Source organism: Leuciscus leuciscus, assembly GCF_965113295.1.
Source record: "Leuciscus leuciscus genome assembly, chromosome: 16".
Taxonomy (NCBI): Eukaryota; Metazoa; Chordata; class Actinopteri; order Cypriniformes; family Leuciscidae; genus Leuciscus; species Leuciscus leuciscus.
Window position 1 is genome coordinate 27,636,009 of NC_138740.1, and position 23,043 is coordinate 27,659,051.

The window sequence follows — 23,043 nt, forward strand, 5'->3', positions numbered from 1 at the left end:
ACTGCTATGTCCTCTGGAGTGGACACGAGGACTCAGATGTTTAAAAAATAAAATCACATGAAATGACAACATCTATAGGCAAATCCAATGGGGTTTCTTTTCATTCACGACCAATCTTTAGGTTGTATAACGATGATTTTCAACTATGTTATAAAGGAATGAATTGATACACCGTTTTATTTTATGCAATATGTGGGTAAATGGCCATAAATGGGTTTTCCCATTCAATACAATGTATCAGTAATTTGCATATTAATGTGTTCTTGGGGCAACATGTAATGAAAAAAGAAGTGTAATAACAAAAGTAATAATTGGCAACATTTTAATAATAATATCTAATATTTCATATGAATATTGATGTATAATTTATTTACCTATTCACTTATTGTGTCTCCCCAAAGTGCCGGATAAACATGATTTAGGCCCTGGTGTCCTCTGCATTGGACATGAAATCAATGCTCAACACTAAATTAATAGGCTTTCAGTCATTTCTAAAGACCAAGGAGAAGTTGTTCTGGTGAAATCTTCAAACATTTGTAGACAAAATACAACCACTCAGATGAAATTTAGTTTGAGCTACTGAGTTTGTCCAGCACCTCCTTTGACTGAGGTTTTGTTTAAAAAAAAAAGTCTGTATTTTACACCCCATTAGTTGAAAGTGTACTAAAATGAGTGCGCATGAACACACACATTACTTTATAAAGTAAACGACTCAAAAACGGTTACCTGGGCATTATTTTGCTTTTGGTTTTGTTGGATGCCTACTGTTTCTCTTACTTTGCTTCTTTTTTCAACTTAGCTTCTGTGATGAGCACAAGTTTAGCGCATAGACCGTAAAAGAAATGGACACAGCGAAAAGTGAAGTCAGATGCACTCACTTCCTGATGGCTGAGCGTACTGCGCAGACTCAAACTGAGCTTGATGAACTAGATGTGACGTGAGCAACCCGTCTGTCTTCTAGTAGTTGTGCCAAGAGAAATCTGAATCATTCCCTTCCGAAACTTGCAGAGACGGAGAGTGTGAGTAGGAGGTGTCCATGAGCTAGGAGCAGGAGAAACTTGGCCTAAAAATAACAGATTTTACAATTCTAACTTGATAACTGAAATGAAATCAATCATCTGTAATATTTAATTAGCTTAATAATGTAAAGTTATAATGGAAGTAAAACATTTAGGCCATGAAATAATTTTCATTCATTTAATATCATTAATGTATTTTCTTTTGAATGTATAAATTTCATAAGAACGTTTGTCCATACAGATACTGTAAATATTTGATTGAAATATTCATTTTTGTTTCTTTTTCTCCCTTTTCCATGTGTAATCAGATAATTGGTACTGCCCTGTGTAATCACTGTCTGACACATTCTCAGTTTTTGCATTGTAGATTTGTCATAGACATTTACAAAAACTTTCCTTGCACCATATAAATAACTTTCATAAACATTTTGCTTATGTTATGTTAATATTTTGGGAATCAAATTTTTTTAATGAGATGTTCCTCACCTCCTGGACAAATACTGTATTTGAAATGTTGTTTGTCCTCTCTCTTTTCAGTATTTATTTATCAAAGGGGATTGACATCGGTTACTTGTTCATGCCGTTTAAAGTCAAATACTGTATGTAAAATGCTGTGGAACGGAGTAGTTTGCCAGTCACACCTGTTATTAAATACGGTTGTATTGTGAATGTAGTCAAAAAGCAGTGTCATTTAAAAAATATTTTTATCAAAGTTGGCATGTGCAATCAGTCACAAGACAAGTGCGAGCCAAAGGCATTTGATGTTGCTGATGTCAAACCCGTGGCGTAACTCTTGATGCTGATGCTTCGGTGTAGATTAAATGAGAGATTAATGACAGATAGGTGCCTAATATTTAAATATACAGTTATGAAAAAGTGTACTAAATTGTGAATCTGAAAATAGCTGTGTGAAAAGCAGAGGAATTAGATCAAACTATTAACCTTGTGTAACAAAGTAAAACTGAGGAAAAGAAGTTGCCAGGATCACTATTTTAACCATGTTTTCATTTAATTTCTAAATCATCATCTTACAAAAATCATTTTCAGATCAAAATATCACATTCATGTCAACAATAGTATAATGAGTACATTGTACTGTACTGTGTTATAATTGTACATCTCTGACACTGAAAACCAAGCTACATTCATTGTTAGTATTTTTATATAACCCCCTTCACTGATTTAATAGGTCCATTAAACAACACATGCCAATGACATAACATTCTGGATAAACAAAATTTGGATCATTCATTTGTAAAAGTCTTTATAGACTATAGTATAATTTCATGCTTGACTAAGTATTGAGCACACAACTGTATTTATTGGAAAATGCAAAGCACTGTCCTCCTACGTCAGGGATTGATCTTACGATAGTCTCTCAAATGCATGGTGGCGTTGTTGGGAAGTCCAAGTCTGATCAGCTCCTCTTGTAACTGAAAATATATTAGCTTTATGACAAACCTATGTGCTGATATGTCATTCAGTCATATATCTTTTTTATTATCATTAATTATTTATAATTAATTAATTTTAAAATATGTATTGCACTGTTGCCTTTTTATAGGAAGTGTATATAGGAAGGTATATGTAGTATCAATTAACTGAATAATATAATACAATGTTTATGTTTAAAAAAAAAGATACATTTTTATTGCTGTAGGTAAATGAATGATTGTGACTGTTGAGTTACTTACCTGTATAATGACAAGCTCTTCAATCTGAGACTCTGACAAATTTTCTAGACTTGTAACTTCTACTCGCATTCCCATCACTGATCAATAATAATAATAAAAAACAAGTCAGGAGTCATAATTCATACACTTATGTACTACAGTTTAACAATTTACATTATGTTTTAAGATTAAAGTTAACAAGAAAGAAATGGATCACATATTTACACAAACATACCATACTCATCTGAAATGGTGTGTTGATATGATGGTCATCAGGTTCACCAAAAAGCAAACGGAAGACTGGCATTAGCAACACTTTAGCATGTTACACTTTTGATACAGAAGTTTTATTATTTTTATTTTACAGAATCCACATTTACATCCACATTTTCATGCTTACCACTGTAACAGAAGAAAGGCAAATTGGCAAAGCATCTTTCATCCGTCCACTGACCAAAGTATTTTAAAGACACAGCTGTGCAATGTTGAGCTCCCTGCTGTCCTGGGACATTTGCACCATTATCTGGTTGTGCAACATCACCTGGAGTATATGGCAGCCAATATGTGAAGGAAGAGCTGCTCTGATCTGACCACAGTCTGTTTCTGTGCAGACCAATCCATACAGTATAACCATAATAATAACCATAACCATAATAATAACGTGTAATGCTCAGTATCTGTTGACGCTCTGTCTCATTTCTCACACTGGCCAGGTCAGTGTATTTCTCTCTGCAGTAGCTCTGAGCTTCAGTCCAGGTCCTTCCCTCATATACCAAAACATAATTCTGAGTATTTTCTCTACCTAAGAAAAAAATATACATTTAAAAACAAGTCCGATCATTTGTTACTTAGTCAACCATATTTTAAATGCATACATTTACAAATAAAATCAATTTACATTTAGAATTTTAATATTAGTATAGAGTATACTTGTGTTTTGATCCAAGCTAACTACTGTTCTTGAGATCTTATACCACAATACTGACAGTAACATTTGTTGAGACTTTGACTTACTGATTAATGTTTCCCTGAAAGGAAACTAAATATGTATATGTATATATATATATATATATATATATATATATATATATATATATATATATATATATATATATATATATAAATATATATATTTATCATATATCAATGTGAAATAAATGTTTAATTGGAATGTCTTACCATCATAGCAGACAAATATGTAATAATTTTCACATGATGAATCACACCAGTTTCCATTATAATCCATGTAAACACACAGTTCATTGCCAAGAATGTTGTTTGGTTCATGATACCAGTTCCTGAAATCTCTTTCTCCGTCCTGATAGAAATCATTGTCTTCCAATGACCATCTCCAGCTGTTCACGTCATCATACAGTCCAATCCAGGCTGAACCATTGTAACTCCCATTAACTGTGTTAATCAGACTGTTCATTTCCTCCATGTTATCAATGGTGGCCAGATCAGTGTAATTCTCTCTGCAGTGTCTCTGAGCTTCAGTCCAGGTCTTAGACTCATTCACAAAATGATACTGGTGGGATGATGCTAATGCTGTCAAGGTAGGAAAATTGTAAAAATACAAAACCAATAAAGTCCCTTTATTTTGTGATGTTCTAATATATCTTATTCTCATTTGTTACATTGTTTAATTAAAGGTTATTATTATTATTAGAGATCTCCTCACCGCTGTAGCAAATGAAAGGTAATGCAGTATTGCAGTTTTCATCTGTCCAGCTCCCAGAGTCACTAAATGACACTGCAGTGCAGTATTCACTGTTTCCAGCATTATCTGGCTGTCCTGTCCTCCAGTTACTGAATGAAGAGTTGCTCTGATCTGACCAAGATCTGGTCCTGTACAGTCCAATCCAAGCAACTGAATAATATGAAACTAATGACTGAACCCTGTAGTTTTCGATCTCGTTCCTGATACTGACGAGGTCTGTGTGATGTTCTCTGCAGTAACGCTGAGCTTCAGTCCAGGTTTTAGACTGGGAAACCAACACATAACTTGCACTAGCATTCACTCTTCCTGTGTTAAAGCAATTTAAACACGTGATATATCATGGTATCATAAATATTTTTATATAATTACTTGTTTAACAGTCCAAAGGCAGTTCTCACCATCATAGCAAACAAAGGGATATGTATAGTAGCAAAAGGCTTCACTCCATGTTCCCCCATAATATGACGTGTACACACAGATACTCTGTCCACCTGAGTTCACTGGTTGCTGGACATACCAGCTTTTAAATCCTCCTTCTAATGCTGCATTCTCCAGAGACCATTTCCAGCTGTTCAGATCATCATAGAGACCAATCCAAGCTGAGCCAAAGTAAGTGCCACGTACTGTTTTAAAGAGCCTGTTCATTTCCTCCATGTTATCAATGGTGGCCAGATCAGTGTATTTCTCTCTGCAGTGTCTCTGAGCTTCAGTCCAGGTCTTAGACTCAGACACAAAATGATACTGGCGGGTGCATGAAGATTGTGTGCAGGTTCCTGTGAATTGTTTTACAGCACAGGAAAAACAGGGGGAAAAAATGCTGCAGTCAGCTGGTCAGTGATGTACCAACAAACCATATCGTACAAACTGTCATTGTACTTACAGTTAACTACTGTTATAGTGTTCATTGTCATGTAAGTCACAATTACCGCTTGTCAACAGATAACAATATAGAACCAGCTTTTGATGGAATTTTTGGATATTTCACTTATGATTGAATTAGTTTAAAGGGGTTGTAAGAATTGATTTTCCTGCTAAGACAAAAGCTGAGATAAAACTCACCAATAAAGCAATAAAACACACCCTGGACAGAAAATCGCAAAGAAAGAGCACATTGTCTTGTCCAAACTTATCTCCTTGTTTATATATGCATCCCCCTCTCCCTCCTCCCTTTCTTTCCCCCTGACTCAAGTCACTAAAAGTTCACTGGAAATGCCTATATATCACATATGATGTATCTTGTAAATCTATTGTTTTTCCTTTTCATGTTTGGTATCATTTTAAAAGTCTCAGTGCGATTGGTAAAATGGTCTTAATAGGGGTTATGCGCAACATACTTCCGGGTTCTACAAAACAGATATAACTACTTCCGGTCGTCAGCTACTGAGGTAAACACAGCGTAGGAATGGCGACCTTTTATAGCCGGTGTTTACAGGAGCTACCCATTCTATCCATTTCAGATGTACATCGTATTGCCAAACGGACTTCCAGAGCCCCGAGTACTCCGTTAGATAAAGGATTTATGTTTTACGCCTCCTCATTTATTCATGATTATGAAGGTATGTAAGTTAGTATGTAGCTTTTGCTAATGGCACCCGATGTAGAGTTAGCTAACTATCAGTAAGTTAGTTTAGACTTGTATGCTATCATAGTAGTTTAACCTTTTATATTTGCTTGCAGACGATTAAAACAATCAAATGAAGACTGCATTTTATTTTTTTTATAAATTTTTTTTTTCTGATACTTAAGCATTCGTGACATTTTAATTAAAACAGAAATAAGATTTGTTTTCTAAAAAAGTGAAAAATAAGTTACCTCAGAGATCACCTACTGCTGCAGATGCCTACGGTAGTGCAAACCGGAAATGCTTATACCCGTTTTCCGGTTCGAACGTTGGGCGTTCCGCATAACCCCTATTTCATTGCAGTCATTGGAGAAACTTAGGAGAATTCTGTTCTCCTCTTTGGGTGATGTCTCTTCAAGATATCTCCCCTCCCCCCCGAAATCAGGTGTTACCGTACATGAATTGACGCAGAACAACTCTAAAAAATATTTGTATAACCCTTTTGTTCTGTTCTGGGTATTTAAGGGCAAGAGGCAGAACAGTCTTTGGGGAATCTGTAACCAGGAAAACCCCCATGCAGTGCTGTGTCAGTGTTTTCCACACTCACACACCACTGTGTGTTACTGTCAGGAATGCATTTCTAACACTTGGAGTAATATTTGAGCAAGTGATGTCATGTATATATTATTTCTGAATTGGCTTTTAATCATTTACTTGTGTAATTGTCATGATACATTTTTTTTACCTGACAAACAAAATGTTATATTTGATTTAGTCTGGACTCTCCTGAAATCATTATTTTAGTAGATATAATGAGGAGGCTGGTGCTATCGCAGTTCTGTGTCCAGGATAGGTCAAACTAAAGGCGCAAATGAACGGAGCAGTAGGCACGTCATCTGAAGACCTTTTGACTGAAAGACATACATGCATTATACCTTCGCCCACATCGTTGAATTCCGTCGGTGGGCCAATGGGTGGTCTTTACAGGGTGGTATAATGCCCCTCTTTACAATATGTAAAATAAGTCTCTGTTGTCCCCAAAGTGTATATGTGAAGTTTTAGCTCAAAATACCCCACAGATAATTTTTTACACCATGTTAAAGTTGTCCCTTTTTGAGGGTCAGTAAAAACATGTTGTTTTGTGTGTGTCCCTTTAAATGCAAATGAGCTGCTGCTCCTGGCACAGAGGGCGGAGCCTCAAGAGCTTGTGTGTGTTAGCAGCTCCAATTTCCTCACGCAGACAAGCACTAAAATGTCAGAAACTGTTCTGCCAGACAATGATGGAGAGACTCAAGAAGAAGTGACAACATGTAGAATGCAACAGGACGTGAATAGTTAGTTGATGAATTTATGTTGCTGATGTGGAGTTAATTGTCTTTAAGTCATTGATTAGCATATTTTGTCATGATAATCTATAAATCGCTCGAGTGGAAACTGTTGTAAGATGCCTACAGAGTGACATGCTATTGCATTTGTGTTTCATACTGTATTGCATGTGAAAAGACAGATGCGACAGCTTGAGCACTCTTCCTCTTCTCAACATGGACTGCGTGTTCTCGGGGGCGGGGTTTATGTAAATTTTAGGGTTAGTGATGTCACTGTAGGAATGTCGTGTAGTCCCTACCAGCCGTTTGTTGTAGTCCTTAAATAACGATTTCTATAAAAGCAAATATCTTCCTTTGCTTTGAACTTTGCTTTGAACTTTGCTTTGAACAAAGTGTTGTAACTTTACAGATGTTGTTTATGCTCAAACAGCAACATTACACACTAACTAAAGTTAGAAAAGTGAAATCATAATTAACCACCCATGTCGGCACCGATGGCCTCGTGGTCAGTGTGCCGACATGTACCGCCGTTGCGCTCGGGCGACCCGAGTTTGAGTCCCGGAACGTGGACCTTTCCCGATCCCGTCCCCCATCTCTCTCCCACCTCGTTTCCTGTCAACTCTATACTGTCCTGTCACAGTAAAAGGCAAAAAATCACAGAAAAAACAATATACAAAAAAATATATATAATAATTAACCACCCATTTAAAAATTAGCGTGATAAACCACTTTAAGAAACTAGCACTGAATGAAAGAGAAACACAAGAACTACATGAAGAAATCAAGAATAAAATCAACTGAAGATAAAAGAAGACATTAAGGGGCAAATTTACTAAACAGGACAAATTAGCGTGAGAGCACAATTTCAAAACAGAGCCAATGGGAGTGGAAAGTTCTGCGCGTGATCCACTGACGATGCACAAATTACAGACACAGTCAGATCATTTCCATAATGCGCAAACCTTAGTAAATCACCTTGTGTGATTCATTTAAATACTCTCCTCCCATAAATTTTGCACCTGAAAGGGAACCTCCTACAAATGCATATGCAATATCTCAAATCACAGTTCCCAAACCACTGAAGGGACGTTGACTTCCGGGTTAGCAGTAGCATGAGCCGTCAGGCAAATGTTATTAAAATAAACTCCTGATGTACTTACAAACTTTCCAATGCCTCGTTTTATGAGTACAGAACCTATTTATTCTACTGTATAAGTTTGGTACCATTCCAAGCATTATTAGTGGGGTAATTTACGAGATACATTGTAGGATCCATTAGCGCCTGCACTAAGCCATCCGGGTGATTTCTCTAAATAAGCTCTAACTTTAATAATGTTCAACCAAGGGAAAAAATGCTTCTGGGGGGGTGTTTGGCTCGAGGTCATGGTGCAAAGGACCCTAGGTTGATTTTACGCCGAACCATCCCTTTAAATACTAGAAAAAGTCGTGTCCGCTCAGTGCTTTTTTTTACAAAATAATGATATGTATGAAAAATTTCAGTCTGGATTTAGGCCCCATCATAGCACAGAAACTGCGCTCGATAAAATTACAAATTACTTACGTCTAGATTCTGACCAAATGTCTCTATACTAGTTTTACTTGATCTTAGTGCTGCGTTTGACACTATAGATCATAAAATACTCTTAGATCGATTATAAAATTACACTGATATTCAGGGACAGGCATTATGGTGGTTTAGATTGTATCTATCAGACCGTTATACCATTTTGTCTATAAATGAGGAAAAATCTAAGAGTATGTCAGTAAAAGTGCTGAAAGGATCTGTGTTAGGCCCTCTGCTATTTTCAATATATATGCTGCCACTTTGTAATATTATAAGAAAACATGGAATTAATTTCCACTGTTATGCCGATGATACTCAGTTATATATTTATTCACGACCAGATGAATTCTCTAAATTATCTAAGTTGACAGAGTGTGTAAAAGATATAAAATATTGGATGACCTGTAATTTTCTTCTATTAAATTCAGCTAAGACTGAGGTATTACTTATTGGACCAAAAACCTGTTCACAGAAACTCTTAGAATACACCTTGCATTTGGAAGGATGTACTGTAACTTCAACCTCTACAGTTAAAGACCTGGGCGTTATATTAGACAGCAACTTATCTTTTGAAAATCATATTTCACATGTCACAAAAACAGCCTTTTTCCACCTCAGAAACATCGCTAAGCTCCAGAACATGCTATCTGTTTCTGATGCAAAAAAGTTCATGCATTCATGACCTCTAGACTAGATTACTGTAATGCATTACTTGATGGTTGTCCTGCATCCTCAATAATCAAGCTACAATTAGTCAAAAAGTCAGCTGCTAGAGTTCTTACTAGGTCAAGAAAATATGATCATATAACACCAATTTGATTATCTCTACACTGGTTACCTATTAAGTTCCATATCAATTACAAAGTATTGCTACTGACCTATAAGAACCTAAATGGTTTAGCTCCTGTGTATTTAACTGATCTTCTATCACGCTCTTTAAGGACACAAAACTCTGGGCTTCTGGTAGTGCCTAGAATATCTAAGTCCACTAAACGAGGGAGAGCGTTTTTACATTTGGCTCCTAAACTCTGGAATAGCCTTCCTGATAATGTTCGGGGCTCAGACTCACTCTCCCAGTTTAAATCTAGGTTAAAGACGCATCTCTTTAGCCTAGCATTCATATAATGCATCTCCTAACCTTATACAGTTATATCAGATCATATGCACATGATTATTCTTGCTTAAAGGTATAGCAGAGGATTTTCTTTTTCCGGGTGGATCATCAAGACTATTGGTCCTCCTAATTGTCAATCATTCTGGTGATATGTTTACGTAAGGCTGTCGTATGTGCTCGTCCTTACACTTTTAGGTGTATATGTGTGGTTAGCTACAGTTTCAGCCATTCATTGAAGCTCGCCGTTCTCACCGGGTTTTTTTCAAAATGTCTGAGGGTCGCAAGAGAAAAAGTGTCTACGAATTGTATGACAAGAAGAGAAAGGCCTCTGAAGAAAGAAACAAGACCAGAGTGTTTTTGGGAGAATATTTCACACACTGGCGTGCGCTACAAGCACAGGTTGGGCTTCCCATTGATGCCTCAGTCGCGAAGTTTCTACTCGACAGGTAAAGTTTGGCATGCTATTTGGAGAAATCCATTTAAAATCACTGCTAGTAAAAGTTAATGTAAGCTATGATTAGCGATCTTGCAACTTGTAAACAGAGCGTGCACGAGGAGAACTAGGCTCGTTCATGCTCTCTTGTGTCGTGCACACGTTTAATAGGCGTTCCCTCTCGGGAGCAGGTAGAGTGTTGCGCATGTGTATTTTTTCAAAAAGTGGAGAGGGCGGTTCTTTTCTAAAATTCTGGAAAATACTCCACTATACCTTTAATGTTATGAACAGCAGCTATGCTAATTTTTTTCTATTTGCTTCTCTGTTTTATCTTGGGATGCCCCTCCTGAGGTAACTAGAGAGTATGCCAGCTTCAGTTTGGATCCAGCCTATAATGAAGACTTCAGATGCCCAACACCTATAAAGAGACGGCGCCAACTCCTGCGAAGACTTCAGATGACGCAAACTCTGAATCAACATGCACCAATGCTACATTTTTCTAAATGTCATAATCATTTGTTAACAAACAAGTATTAATTACTTCAATGAGCTCCTTGTTTCTACATTAAATTATTACATTGTTTAAATTTATAATTTTTTTCACTAAATGTGATTTTGTATATGTACATTTCTGAAATACATAACTTAGACATGACCTCTGATAATATATAACTGGGCCCACGCCTTTTCAGCGCAAATTTTTCACTGCGTGTCTTTAGTAAATCTTGACAGTAGTTTTTAATGACAAAAGAGGGTTTGCACTGACGCAAGCTGTTAGTAAATTTGGCCCTTAATCTGTCAAGAGTATTAAACAACTCCACAAACAGCATTATCAGCTTCACTTATTACTAATCAGATTGACATTATTTCTGTCAGACATCTACAAAAAATCTTATTGAGAATTAACAGAGGTTTAGATGTTGATGTTTTATTGAAAATGTGTGGTCACCATTCTGGTGATCAGTGTTTGCTTTAGTTGGGCAGTTTGACTCTTGGGGCCCTATTTTAACGATCTAAGCGCATGGTCTAAATCTGGGTGCACACTGTGCAATTTATAATAGTCATTTACGATTGTTGCTTGTCATATTGTACGAATATTATCATAGTGTAAGCCATGTCACACTATAAGATCTCAGTTGTCATAAATGCCAGACTGTACGGCAGTCAAGATGCGTTAAAAACGGACGCACGAAAGAAAACTTGTCTGAAGTTTTACATCATCAATCAAAGACACGTTCGGTGACAATGAGCTGCATTACACGCGGGATTGAAATGGTGGCTACAAAGAAATCTAAACGTTAATTTTGGTCATGGCTTGTCTTCAAAAATTAAGACTATTTGGCGGTCGTCGTAGGAGAAGTCACTTGTCAAATCTTTATGTACACAGTAATAATCTTTTACATTGTAATCCTTTTATTTTTTCTATTTAAAGATGTTTGTGTGCTGCTGCGCGTCCCTGTGTGTGTAATAAGCAGAGTGTACGCGCGTTGTAGACCCGCCTATAGGCGCATATTACTAACGCACTCTTTAAATAACAAACAAATATTGCACCATTGACTTTAGACCAGGTTTCAGTTGGTCAATGGCGCAGTCTTTTTCAGATGACTCAAAATAGCAACGCGCCAACAATGCGCCTGAACACACCTCATTTTCAGACCAGCACGCCCATGGGCGCACAAATGGGCGCAAATGCATTTGCTAATTAAACACTGTGGCACAGAACGTGAAAATGATAACTGCGTCGGGCTGAAACTAGCAAAAAACACTTTGTCGCGCCTGGCGCCACACATTGCAACAGATGTGTGATAGGGCCCTTGGCTTTTTAAGTCACTTTGTGGTTTTTGTAAAAGTGTTTGCTAAAGCACATAATTTGTTGCAAAAGAAGTCAGAAACAAAGACGATCAGATGATAAAGTTATAATCATTGTAAAGAACAATGATTGACTAATCTCATAACTGATCAAAAGTAGTTATTTGATGTTAATAGATTTTTACTGAGAATATTTTATTTTCAATTTTTCAATTAAAAATCAACATCTCAACCTTAATTCTCAAAGAGAACTGTAGATGAATAACAAAAATAGTCATCTGGTTTGTAATAAGATTTAATGTCTTTTCAGTTGATTCCCTCTAAGGCGGTGCTGAAAGTCAGTTGTAGTTCTTGTGTTTCTCTTTCCTTCAGTGATTCTGCTTGTTATCATTAGGTGTTTTCAATGTTGGTATTAAAAAATTTAAAGTTCTTAATTCATCTTTGACATCTGTCTGTTATTCAGATATTTTTGTTTTAATTTTACTTTTTTTGTGTGTGTGCTATTTGAAGTTACTTGTTTTACATTGACTTTTAAGGAATTCATTTGATTAATTCTAACTCATTTCTTATTATGTAGAATTTAATCTATAATGTTGCTTGTAATCTGTTGCCAGAATTGTATTGAGTAGATATTGTGTATTATTTTTTACAGTGCTGAATTAAATATTACACCTAGACTTACAGCTAAACTAATTATTATCTATACTAACAAATAGAATAGATTTCAAAATAGATTATTTTAAAAAACACATAAAAACAAATAAAGTTCAACTTAAAATTCCATGAGTCCAAAAGTCCATGTGGAAGCCATTTGTGGCAGAATAATGCACAGAATTTTGTTTGAAATGGATGTACGACCTAGGAGGATTTTGAAGAAGAAGAATAAAATCTCTGCTTGGATCTCCAACAAATGCTTTATCTCTATGTATTGTATTTGGTGATGTTTTGTTGTATAAAAAAAAAGGTTTTCTGTTTTAGGTCACTATTGAGGTGGTTTCATTTTTCCATTTTTATTTAAATATTAAAATGTTAAGGGTTTTCAGTCATTAGTTTTCAACAATAAGTTTCACAATATAATTTGAATCCACATATTTATAGGCCTCGTGCCTTTTGCCTAATTAAACATGTTGATCTTTCATGTTGGAGACACTGGTGCTAAAAGACTTTCTCATTACTGCCAAATAATAGCATCCATCAAAGTGAGTGAACTTACTGCTGTAGCAGAAGAAAGGCCTGCTGGATACACAGACCTCATCTGTCCATCGGCCTGAATACTGGAATGATACTGCAGTGCAGTGCTGATATCCAAATCCGTTAGCTTGATTATTTCCATTATCTGGTTGCGCCTGTAACCCAGAAATTTCTGGCCTCCAGTTTTGATAACTGGTAATCTGATTGTTTGACCAAACCCTGTTTCTGTACAAGCCGATCCAGACTCCATTTCCATTTGCTGTCTCAAGGATCCTCTGGTTCTCAGTCTGATTTCTCACATTGGCGAGATCTGTGTAATGATCTCTGCAGTATCTACGAGCCTCTGACCAGGTTTTCCCGTCATAAATCATGATGTAACTCTGTGTGGAACCTGAGATATTTAATATGAAAATATATACACATTAGCTCTCATGGATTTAAAAAAAAAAATTAAATTAATATCTAAAACAAAAGAAATGCCCTTACCATCGTAGCAAACAAATGGCAGTGTGTTGTCACATGAAAAATCATACCATTTCCCATCACTAACCATGTAAACACACAGCTGGTTCCCCCCACTGTTGTCTGGTTCGTGATAGAAGTTCCTGAAATCTCTCTCTCCTTCCTGATAAAAATCATTATCCTCCAATGACCATCTCCAGCTGTTCACATCATCATACTGTCCCATCCAGGCTGATCCAGTGTAACTCCCATTAACTGTGTTAATCAGACTGTTCATTTCCTCCATGTTATCAATGGTGGCCAGATCAGTGTAATTCTCTCTGCAGTGTCTCTGAGCTTCAGTCCAGGTCTTAGACTCATTCACAAAGTGATACTCTCGGGATGATGCTAATGCTGTAAATAAAGTAAACAAACGTTTCTAAAATAAAGGTTTTTTTTAATGTATCAAAGTATCCTAAATATTTGTGATAAATTCAATATGATCCAAAATCTGAGAATGCTGGAAAAGATTTACTTTTTTCTCATTCAATACAGCCTTTACAGTTAAAAATTATACGATCATTAAAAATTGAGTGAAAAATTAATTGAAAAATTAACATGAATTTTAGAATATCTATCATTTAGTTTGTCTTCCTTTTTCTTGTGTCAAAAATTTGCTTATTTGATCAGTGACCTTTGAACCCAAACATGTCTACTCTTTCTTGCAATCGATGCGACCACACTGAGGCAGTGTGTGATAGATTTCATGGATTATTCTCCAAGATAGAAAAGACGATAAAGGGATAGTGGATATCACTGGAATGACATGAGGGTGAGTAAATTATCACAGATTATTCTGTATTATATTTAGGTGAACTATACCTTTAAGATCTACTCACCACTGTAGCAAAAGAAAGGAAATGCATAATTGCAGTTTTCATCTGCCCATTTCCCAGAGTCACTGAATGAGACTACAGTGCAGGATCCTGCAGTATCTGGCTGCCACGTGCTCCAGTAAGTAAATGAAGAGTTGCTCTGATCTGACCAAGATCTGGTTCTGTACAGTCCAATCCAAACATTATAATAATAATAATAATAATAATGATAATTATTCCGTAAAAAATACTGGATCTTCTGGTTTTCAGTCTCATTCCTGATACTGATGAGGTCTGTGTGATGTTCTCTGCAGTAACTCTGAGCTTCAGTCCAGGTTTTGTACTGGTAAATTAAAACATAAGTATCACTGGCATTTTCTCTTCCTGAAAGATATTAATATCATATTAAGTTTAGAGAGAGGTTGGTTTGGTTGTTTTCAATTTTTGTTTATTGTCTTAGACATTCTATTGGAACAGCTTACCATCATAGCAGACAGTAGGATATAATGCATTGGAGCAGCTTGTTGTATACCATATCCCCATGTACATATACACACACATACTTTGTCCTCCATAATTATTTGGTCCTGGGTTATACCAGTTCCTGAAGTCTTTCCGTCCTTCCTTGAAGAAATCACTGTCCTCTAGAGTCCATTTCCAACTGTTCAGATCATCATAGAGTCCAATCCAGGCCAAATCAATGGAATCGTCATTCACTGTGTCCAATAACTGGACCGACTGTTGTTCATTCTCAATGGAGGCCAGATCAGTGAATTTATCTCTACAGTATCTCTGAGCTTCTGCCCAAGTCTTGGATTCATTCACAAAGACATACTGAGGGACACACTGCATGAGGGTAAAGAAACCTGTTGAAAACACAAAAGGGAATTTGAAATCACATTATACTTTTTTATCTCCCTGTTTAGACATCGCAGATTCATAATGGTGACTGCAGAAAGTCAATTTCTACAATAGCATTGATAATTGACCTTTAGTGAAGTAAACATTATACTGAAAGGTGTCCAAAATGTACTATAATTATCTATAAGATATAGATACAGTGGTGGCCAAAATTATTAGAACACCTGACAGTTCTGAAAATATTGATTTTTTTTTGCCTCCAAACCATGATTATAAATTTATATTTATATTATAATTCATACTACTCAACATACTGTAAATATGTTCATAATCTGTAAATGTTTATTCAGACTAAACCCAACTGTGACCCCTTTTTTTACTTTTTATACTATTTTTATATTTTTTTTATATATATTTTATTCTTAGAATTTGTATTACTATGTTTCTTGTTGTATTTGTATTTGTATATGTGCACTGGAAGCTTCAGTACCAAGAAAAATTCCTTGTGGGTGCAAGCACACTTGGCAATAAAGCTCTTTCTGATTCTGATTCTGATTCTGATGATTACATTTCATAATGGTCATGAAACATGCAGATGGTTTCTTCACATCAAATATCAGATGAAGTGAGTCGTACTGTTTTTATCCACTTTTAACTTTAAAATTTGGTGTGTCCATCTTTTTCAGTTATTACAGCAGGACATATCTCTGACATAGTGTCTATATATTTCCTGAGAACCTCAACACTAATGTTATCCCATGCCTTTTGCAACTGAAGCCAAAGGCTTTCCTTTGAGTGTACAATAGATCTGTCCAGTTTATTTTCCAACTCGCCCCAAATTTGCTCAATGGGGTTGAGGTCCAGACTTTTGATGGGGCCAGTCCATCATTTTCAACGTTCCAGCAGATTCCTTCCGTCGCAGGTAGTTCCGGCAATAGTTAGAAGAATGTTTAGGGTCAGGGTTAGGTTAGGGTTAGAATGTTTAGGGTCATTGTCCTCTTGGAAAATAACAACTGAAACCTCTTAAATATGTTATGCTCTAATAATTTTGGCCACCACTGTATGCTGGTAGTTATGCCAATGTGTATGACTCTCAAAATGTCCTGTACTTTCAGAAAAACACATAAAAGGCCCAATTCAGTGTATAGACAACTTATCAAAGTATCCAGATATGAGGTCAAATCCCCACTCCTCCCCACTCAAAAAAAAAAAAAAAATGCTTTCCTTGGCCATAACAGGGGCCTGTACCATGAAGCCGGTTTAGGTGGCTAGCCAGCTATGTTTCAGTTAAGTTTCCGCCAACCCTGGGTTTTAGGTACTATGAAAGTAGCTTGGCTTGAATCGGTGTTCGTTGCCATGGTATCTTACGCTGCACGGCTAACCTGCTCCGGGGCAGGTTATGTTCTGGATTCAAGATCTCAGACTGAAGTTTGACCAATCAGCTGAAAGCAAAGAAACATAGGTGACGTAACTTATTCCCAGTGTCTGTTGCAATGACTTCACCTTTTCTTCCAAATCCTGTGACATCTCAGCGCAAATTGTTTGACGAGCACTTCGTAGAGAAAGAGTTTTTAGCCAGACAAAATCCCATTGCCTTTCCTGATAGTTATTTGTATGAAAGATACAGATTTTCCGCGGAAGGAATGTCTTATCTTTACAAACTTCTTGAGCCGCACATAAAGAATTTAACACATCGAATTCATGCACTTACTGTACCGCAAATATTGCGTTACGTTTTTTTTGTTGCAAGTGGTACATTCCTGCACGGTGGGTGACGCACAGAAGCTATAGGGGAAAACACGGTTTGTCGAACCATTCGTAAGGTGGTCCTCACTCTGCAGGAGTACATGAATAGTTTCATTAATAGTGTTCCCCGGACATTTATCGGCCATGTCCATAAAAGAGGGCTTTTATAAAATTGCCGGTAAGATATATTGATAGGGTGGCATCACATGAACACATTTTTTTTTTTTTTTTAAAAAGCAAATTGCACAAATGTACTATACAATATAATACATGTTAAGAATTATTTAAAATCTTTATTATTATTCTGTTAATCTTATGATAGGATTCCCTAGCTTTCTTAGTACGGTAGTAAAAATACGTTCTATATTTATGTAAAATTATGTGTATGTAGCCTATGTGTAATATAGCCTATAGCCTATTTTTATAATATATAAAAAATGTGCATGTATCATTTTTTATATATTATAAAAATAGGCTATAGGCTATATTACACATATAGGCTACACATACATACATAATTTTACATAAATATAGAACGTATTTGTTTAACTTACACATTAACAATCAGCAATCTTTCTCCAACAGTCTTCTCTTGCTTTGGCAGCAGAGACCGTATTGTTTCGAGCTTGAAATACATATTTAAATTCATCGTAATTCTGAATGATTATCTCTTGCTCCTCCGCGGGAAAATATATCGCTCACGCTCTACCCGCGATTGGTTGTTCAGTGTCGACGTCACTCTTTTATGTGCACGCGCGCGTGGAGTAATCATAGCTTGAGGACCAAAGCCTGAGTTGACAGAGAAAGTTGATGAGCTGCATCATGGTACCAATAAAGCCTGATTGCATCGGTTTGGTTTTGTCAACTCAAAACTAATCCTGTAACCCCGAGTTTGTTCAGCTACCTTCATGGTACAGGCCCCAGGAGTTTTGTCTATAAATCTCCGATCACGCAGTCGCCTTATCTTATTTCATATAATTATAATACATGACAGCTATAACATGAAATATACATTTATTTCTATTTAATAATGTTTTAGTTCATTGTCAGGGTTGATTGAAGTGAAAGGAGCAAGGACTCAATTGCAAGAATGAAGGGCTTTTATTAATAATAAAAAATAAAACAAAACGCAAACAAAAACTACACCATAGGGGAAAAAACAGACTGATGGCAGAACAGGACTAGACACAGGACTGGACACAGGACTAGAATAATACAAGAACAGGACAAGACACACGACTTAGGACAAGACACACGACTTAATACAAGAACAGGACAAGACACACGACTAGAATAATACAATGACAAACCAGAGTAGAACTGCAAACACAAGGAGAATAAATGGACAGCAAACAAGGCATGTAACGAGGGAGGACAGGTGGGGCAAATTAATCAATCATCAGATAACAAGATTGGCGGGGTTAGACAATCACAAGAGAGCACATATCACAAAGAAACATACATGTCAAGTCATGTGCTCACACCAAACATTACTAAAACACAAGCACATGGCCAGTAAAACAAATCACAAGCCACGTGTTCACACAAAACATGACAGCATGCAGCCAATGAAAAACACCTGCCACGTGTTACACAGCACAAAACAAAACACAACGACAGAAGAGCGTAGGGCGAAACGAACGAAAGCTCATCCTGTGCACTCACAACAGAATACAAACACGTGGAGCATGAATGTACGAATCCCAACACAGAACCGAAGCCAAACTAGACCGAAGTGCCGGGATCCAAATACCATGCCCCCCACTTGAAACAAGGCACACAGACAAGAGACAAGACAGATAAAGACAAAACAGGAGTGTCAGGGCTCTGTCACAAAACCAAGAAATAAATACAGAAGTGACAGAACCCTGACATTCATTTGTGTTGTCTTTCATGCCATGTAGCCTATGTGCTAATACACTGCTAAAGTTAATCAAATTAACTTTTAGAGAAAATATAGTGCCTCGCTCACCCAAATCAAGGTGTGTTGGATGAAAATACAATATAAACTGTAAAATATTATAAACTGAATAATATAAATCCTGCAAGTTTGCATTATCACAAAAATATTTGAATGAGCAAAATTTCAGTCAATCCACATTCCTTAGCCTGAGGAATTACAAAAATTACATTACTGTCTCAGTTGGGTGAAATAAAATTGAGTGCAGGATCTAATCTAACAGGTAGGCCTATACATCTCAATTTTAAAAAACATTACCCATGTGACTGGTTTTGTGGTCCAGGGTCACATATTTATTGTAGCGGATGTCCAAATATGGTCATTAGTTACCGTTGACTAAGTGGACCTAATTATGACAGAACTGGTTTACCGGGAGTCATAAACAGACACACAATCGCATAGTGAAACTCCTCGACAGAATTGTGATGTTGGTTTATTAATTGGTAACAAGACAACTGTCCTCAGGTTCTTCTCCCAAAAGAATTGGTGGCCGGTGAAGGAAATCAGCCCTTTGCACAGAGAAATGATTGGGGGCTGGAGTGTAATCGGTTATGGTAATCCATACGGTGACTTATTCCATAGAAATCTCCATAGTCAACGGAAATATATATTTATATATTATCTCCTCCTGTTCATTTATAAGGATGTGTCTGTATTTAATGAAGATGACTGATGCATGTCCAACTTAGGTGTAATTCCTTTCATTTTAATTTGCAACTGCTCAAATGGTCTACTCTCTATATTTATTTTGCAAGATTGTCCGTGGGATCAGTTTAACTAATTCCTCCCTTCTACTACCTCCTTCCACCAACTAGCAATTAACAAATAATGTTCCTGGTTGTGACATAACTAAAGTCTATATGTTGTTGTTGTTGTTTTTTTCATGGATTTTTGATATGTCCAGATTTAACTTTGTGTTTCAATAGGAAATGTATCAAGGAAAGAAAATGGTGTTTATCATGCCAAGAATATAATTCTTATCCACGTTTTTTCCTGAACAACCAACAACATTTGAACTCCGAACCATACAGATAACTAGCAGTGATAACTACTTCAGCAACAGCAGCATAAATGAAGCCAGTAAAATGTAAAGCAAGGTTCACACTTTACTAATTGTTTCCATAATGTTTAATGCAGCAATGCATGCCAAGAACTTGCACAACATTGTTCAGCTTAACCCCTTGCTCATCACCCCCAATTTTGGCAAGTGCTGCATACATGACATACCCAAAATAAAAAGGTTGCTGCTCATAAGTCATTCTGAATAGACACATAACCAACATATATTTAGAAAGCCAACCCTTGAGAGTTTACAGTTCAAGACTCAAAATTAACCAGACTGTTATTAATATTGAGATATATAAGCTCAAACATAAAAACAAAAACAACAAATATTAAGACAATATTTATTAAATGTATAAAAAAATATGATGTGAATTTAGGATAGCAACTTATAACCACAACTAAAGTGTAGCCACAATTGTGGTCATGCTTCATTTCAATTTTGAGGATGATATCTCTAAAATTATGCATTTTATGAAGCCTATTGTTAGACCATGTCAGGAGAAAGCTTCTGCAGCAGGCGCATTAGCACAACAGGTAGCCTCAAGCTTCATGACACAATTTAATTTTTTAATATTACACTTTTATTTAAAGCTCAATTTAAAACACCATCGAGTATTTGTATCATATTCCGGTCGCGGTTTAAAATGCTTTCAAGTCATAAAAAGATTTTGAAATATGTTATATTTAGCATTTTAGATGAAGCTATGTGCTATGCTTACCTATACCTTTATTCTTTATGCATATAAAAATACCCCAAATCGCACGAAAATCACCCACAAAACACAAATACTTTAATCGTGCATTTATTTACTTATTGTTTCAGGTGTAGAGATGTTACTTTCGCTTTGTTATCACGGATGTCCAGAATCAGGAAGTGTACACAGGACGCGTCATGCAGAAGAGGTCACGTTGAATCACATGATATGATTGACAGCTGGTACAGCGAATGATAAATGTTTGAGGTCAAATCTGACGCAAATCAGGAAGAGGAGATACACATCTCGCTCCGTTAGCTTTTTGAGCTCTTTAGAACGCATAATTCAGTGGAAAATGAATAGAAATTTTTTACTAGCATGTGCTAATTAATAATTATTTCTCCAAATATGCGCACTATTGGACTAAGAGCCCTGGCGGATGCTGTATATTGCATGTATTTGAGCACAAATAAACCGGAGAAGACGAGAATGAATGTTGTGTGAGTGATTATTTCTATTCAAAATAACGATCGTTACAGATTAATTATTTTGCACTCCTGGCATAAATTAAGAAATTAATGTCACTGCAAACCAGTTAAATCATAAACAGTGGTCAAATATCGAAGCTGGAGTCTTAAACCTTCCTTATAATGCTGAGTTTGTCCAGATCAAGTAAGAGTGTGATGTTTTTGACGAGTAATGAATTTTGAACAACAAGAATCCGGGATCACCAGTGATCCCTGACGGGTAAGGGGTTTTTAAAATGGTTGACTCAATTTGGAAAGTTAGGTCAAAATTTGGAAATGTTTTAGATAAAAAAACATGTCCAAAAATAAAATAAAAATCAGTATCCAAGTAAGGTCAACAAAACAATTTCGGTTAGCAACGTGTAGAATACTCTTGTTCACAAATTAACTGGTTCAAAAAAAATATATAAAAATCAGTATTCAAGGTACATTTTTTAATAATTTGTTAGAATTAAGAGTTTTTTTTTCCCACTGAATATATCCTCGCCCCACATAACACACTGGTGTCAAATTGTCTGGAAAGCAAAATCTAAATATTTAAACAAAGAAAATTATCACATGAAATGAGGAAAATGCAAGATTCTGCACTATTTTTAGATCACTAATCAAATAAACACATTTATTATAACATGAGTAGGCCTATGTAAAAAGGTCTTATTCTTGCTACTATTGAAGAAAATAAAAATCATTCATGATGAATGTAATAATTTAGCAAAAAACAAGTTTTTTGCAGTGGTTGACTTTTAGACCCTCTCCTCCCACATATATTTTTAAATAATGAGAATATCCAAGATGAGGATAAAAGTGTTCCATACCTGAGAATAGTACCAGTGAAAACATGGCTGTGAAGAAAAATTATGCATGTTTAATTGAAAAAATTATTTGTACATTTGTTAAAAGCGATTTGTTAAGCGGCGTTTTTGTCAAATATAGTTTACCGGTAGGATCTTAAGACTTCAAGTCCCGTGTCTTGTTCGCCGTTTCTGTTTGGTTTTATTGCAGCTCTATTTATATACAGCAAAATGCAAAATGTGGGTGTGACTAATTTCTTTTATATCACGAAACCTGCTAGGTGGCCTTAATTAGATACCAGTATGGTTTTGTTCAACAGAAATTAGAACTTAACATGAATAAACCTGTTAGACTATTAGAAGTATACAGTGAGAGACATGCTGTAAACTGAAGAATATGAATGCATTTTTCTATTCAGCAGCTTTCCATTCAATTTCTACACTAGCTTTATATACTTTATATCTTTTTTTTATTCAACTTGATAAAATACACTCTAAAAAGATTTTTTTAAAGGTACTTTACATATAGTAAGTTCTATTTAGAACCTTATCATCCTAAAGAACCATTTTATGGTAAAATGGTTCTTTGTGCACCTTCTTATTTATTTCATTTATTTTTTAATCTGTAACTGTCAAAAAATCCTTTCAAAGCCACCTCATTATTGATTTTATA

General features: G+C 35.9%; 1 protein-coding gene across 1 annotated transcript in view; it reads right to left on the bottom strand.

Annotated features, from left to right (window-relative positions):
- LOC309477076 (macrophage mannose receptor 1-like) overlaps nucleotides 1-22,577 on the bottom strand; it is a 58,924-nt gene extending 36,347 nt beyond the window's left edge. The window contains exons 1-9 of the mRNA XM_082140201.1: nucleotides 22,518-22,577; nucleotides 22,395-22,421; nucleotides 15,208-15,591; nucleotides 14,750-15,109; nucleotides 13,896-14,264; nucleotides 13,432-13,800; nucleotides 4,811-5,185; nucleotides 4,374-4,718; nucleotides 3,872-4,240 (exon numbers count right to left, since the gene is read on the bottom strand). Of these exons, the coding sequence (XP_081996327.1) occupies nucleotides 3,872-4,240; nucleotides 4,374-4,718; nucleotides 4,811-5,185; nucleotides 13,432-13,800; nucleotides 13,896-14,264; nucleotides 14,750-15,109; nucleotides 15,208-15,591; nucleotides 22,395-22,419 (2,596 nt within the window). The 5' untranslated portion in view covers nucleotides 22,420-22,421; nucleotides 22,518-22,577. The remainder of the gene's footprint in view (nucleotides 1-3,871; nucleotides 4,241-4,373; nucleotides 4,719-4,810; nucleotides 5,186-13,431; nucleotides 13,801-13,895; nucleotides 14,265-14,749; nucleotides 15,110-15,207; nucleotides 15,592-22,394; nucleotides 22,422-22,517) is intronic.
- Between the last annotated feature and the right edge of the window lie 466 nt (nucleotides 22,578-23,043).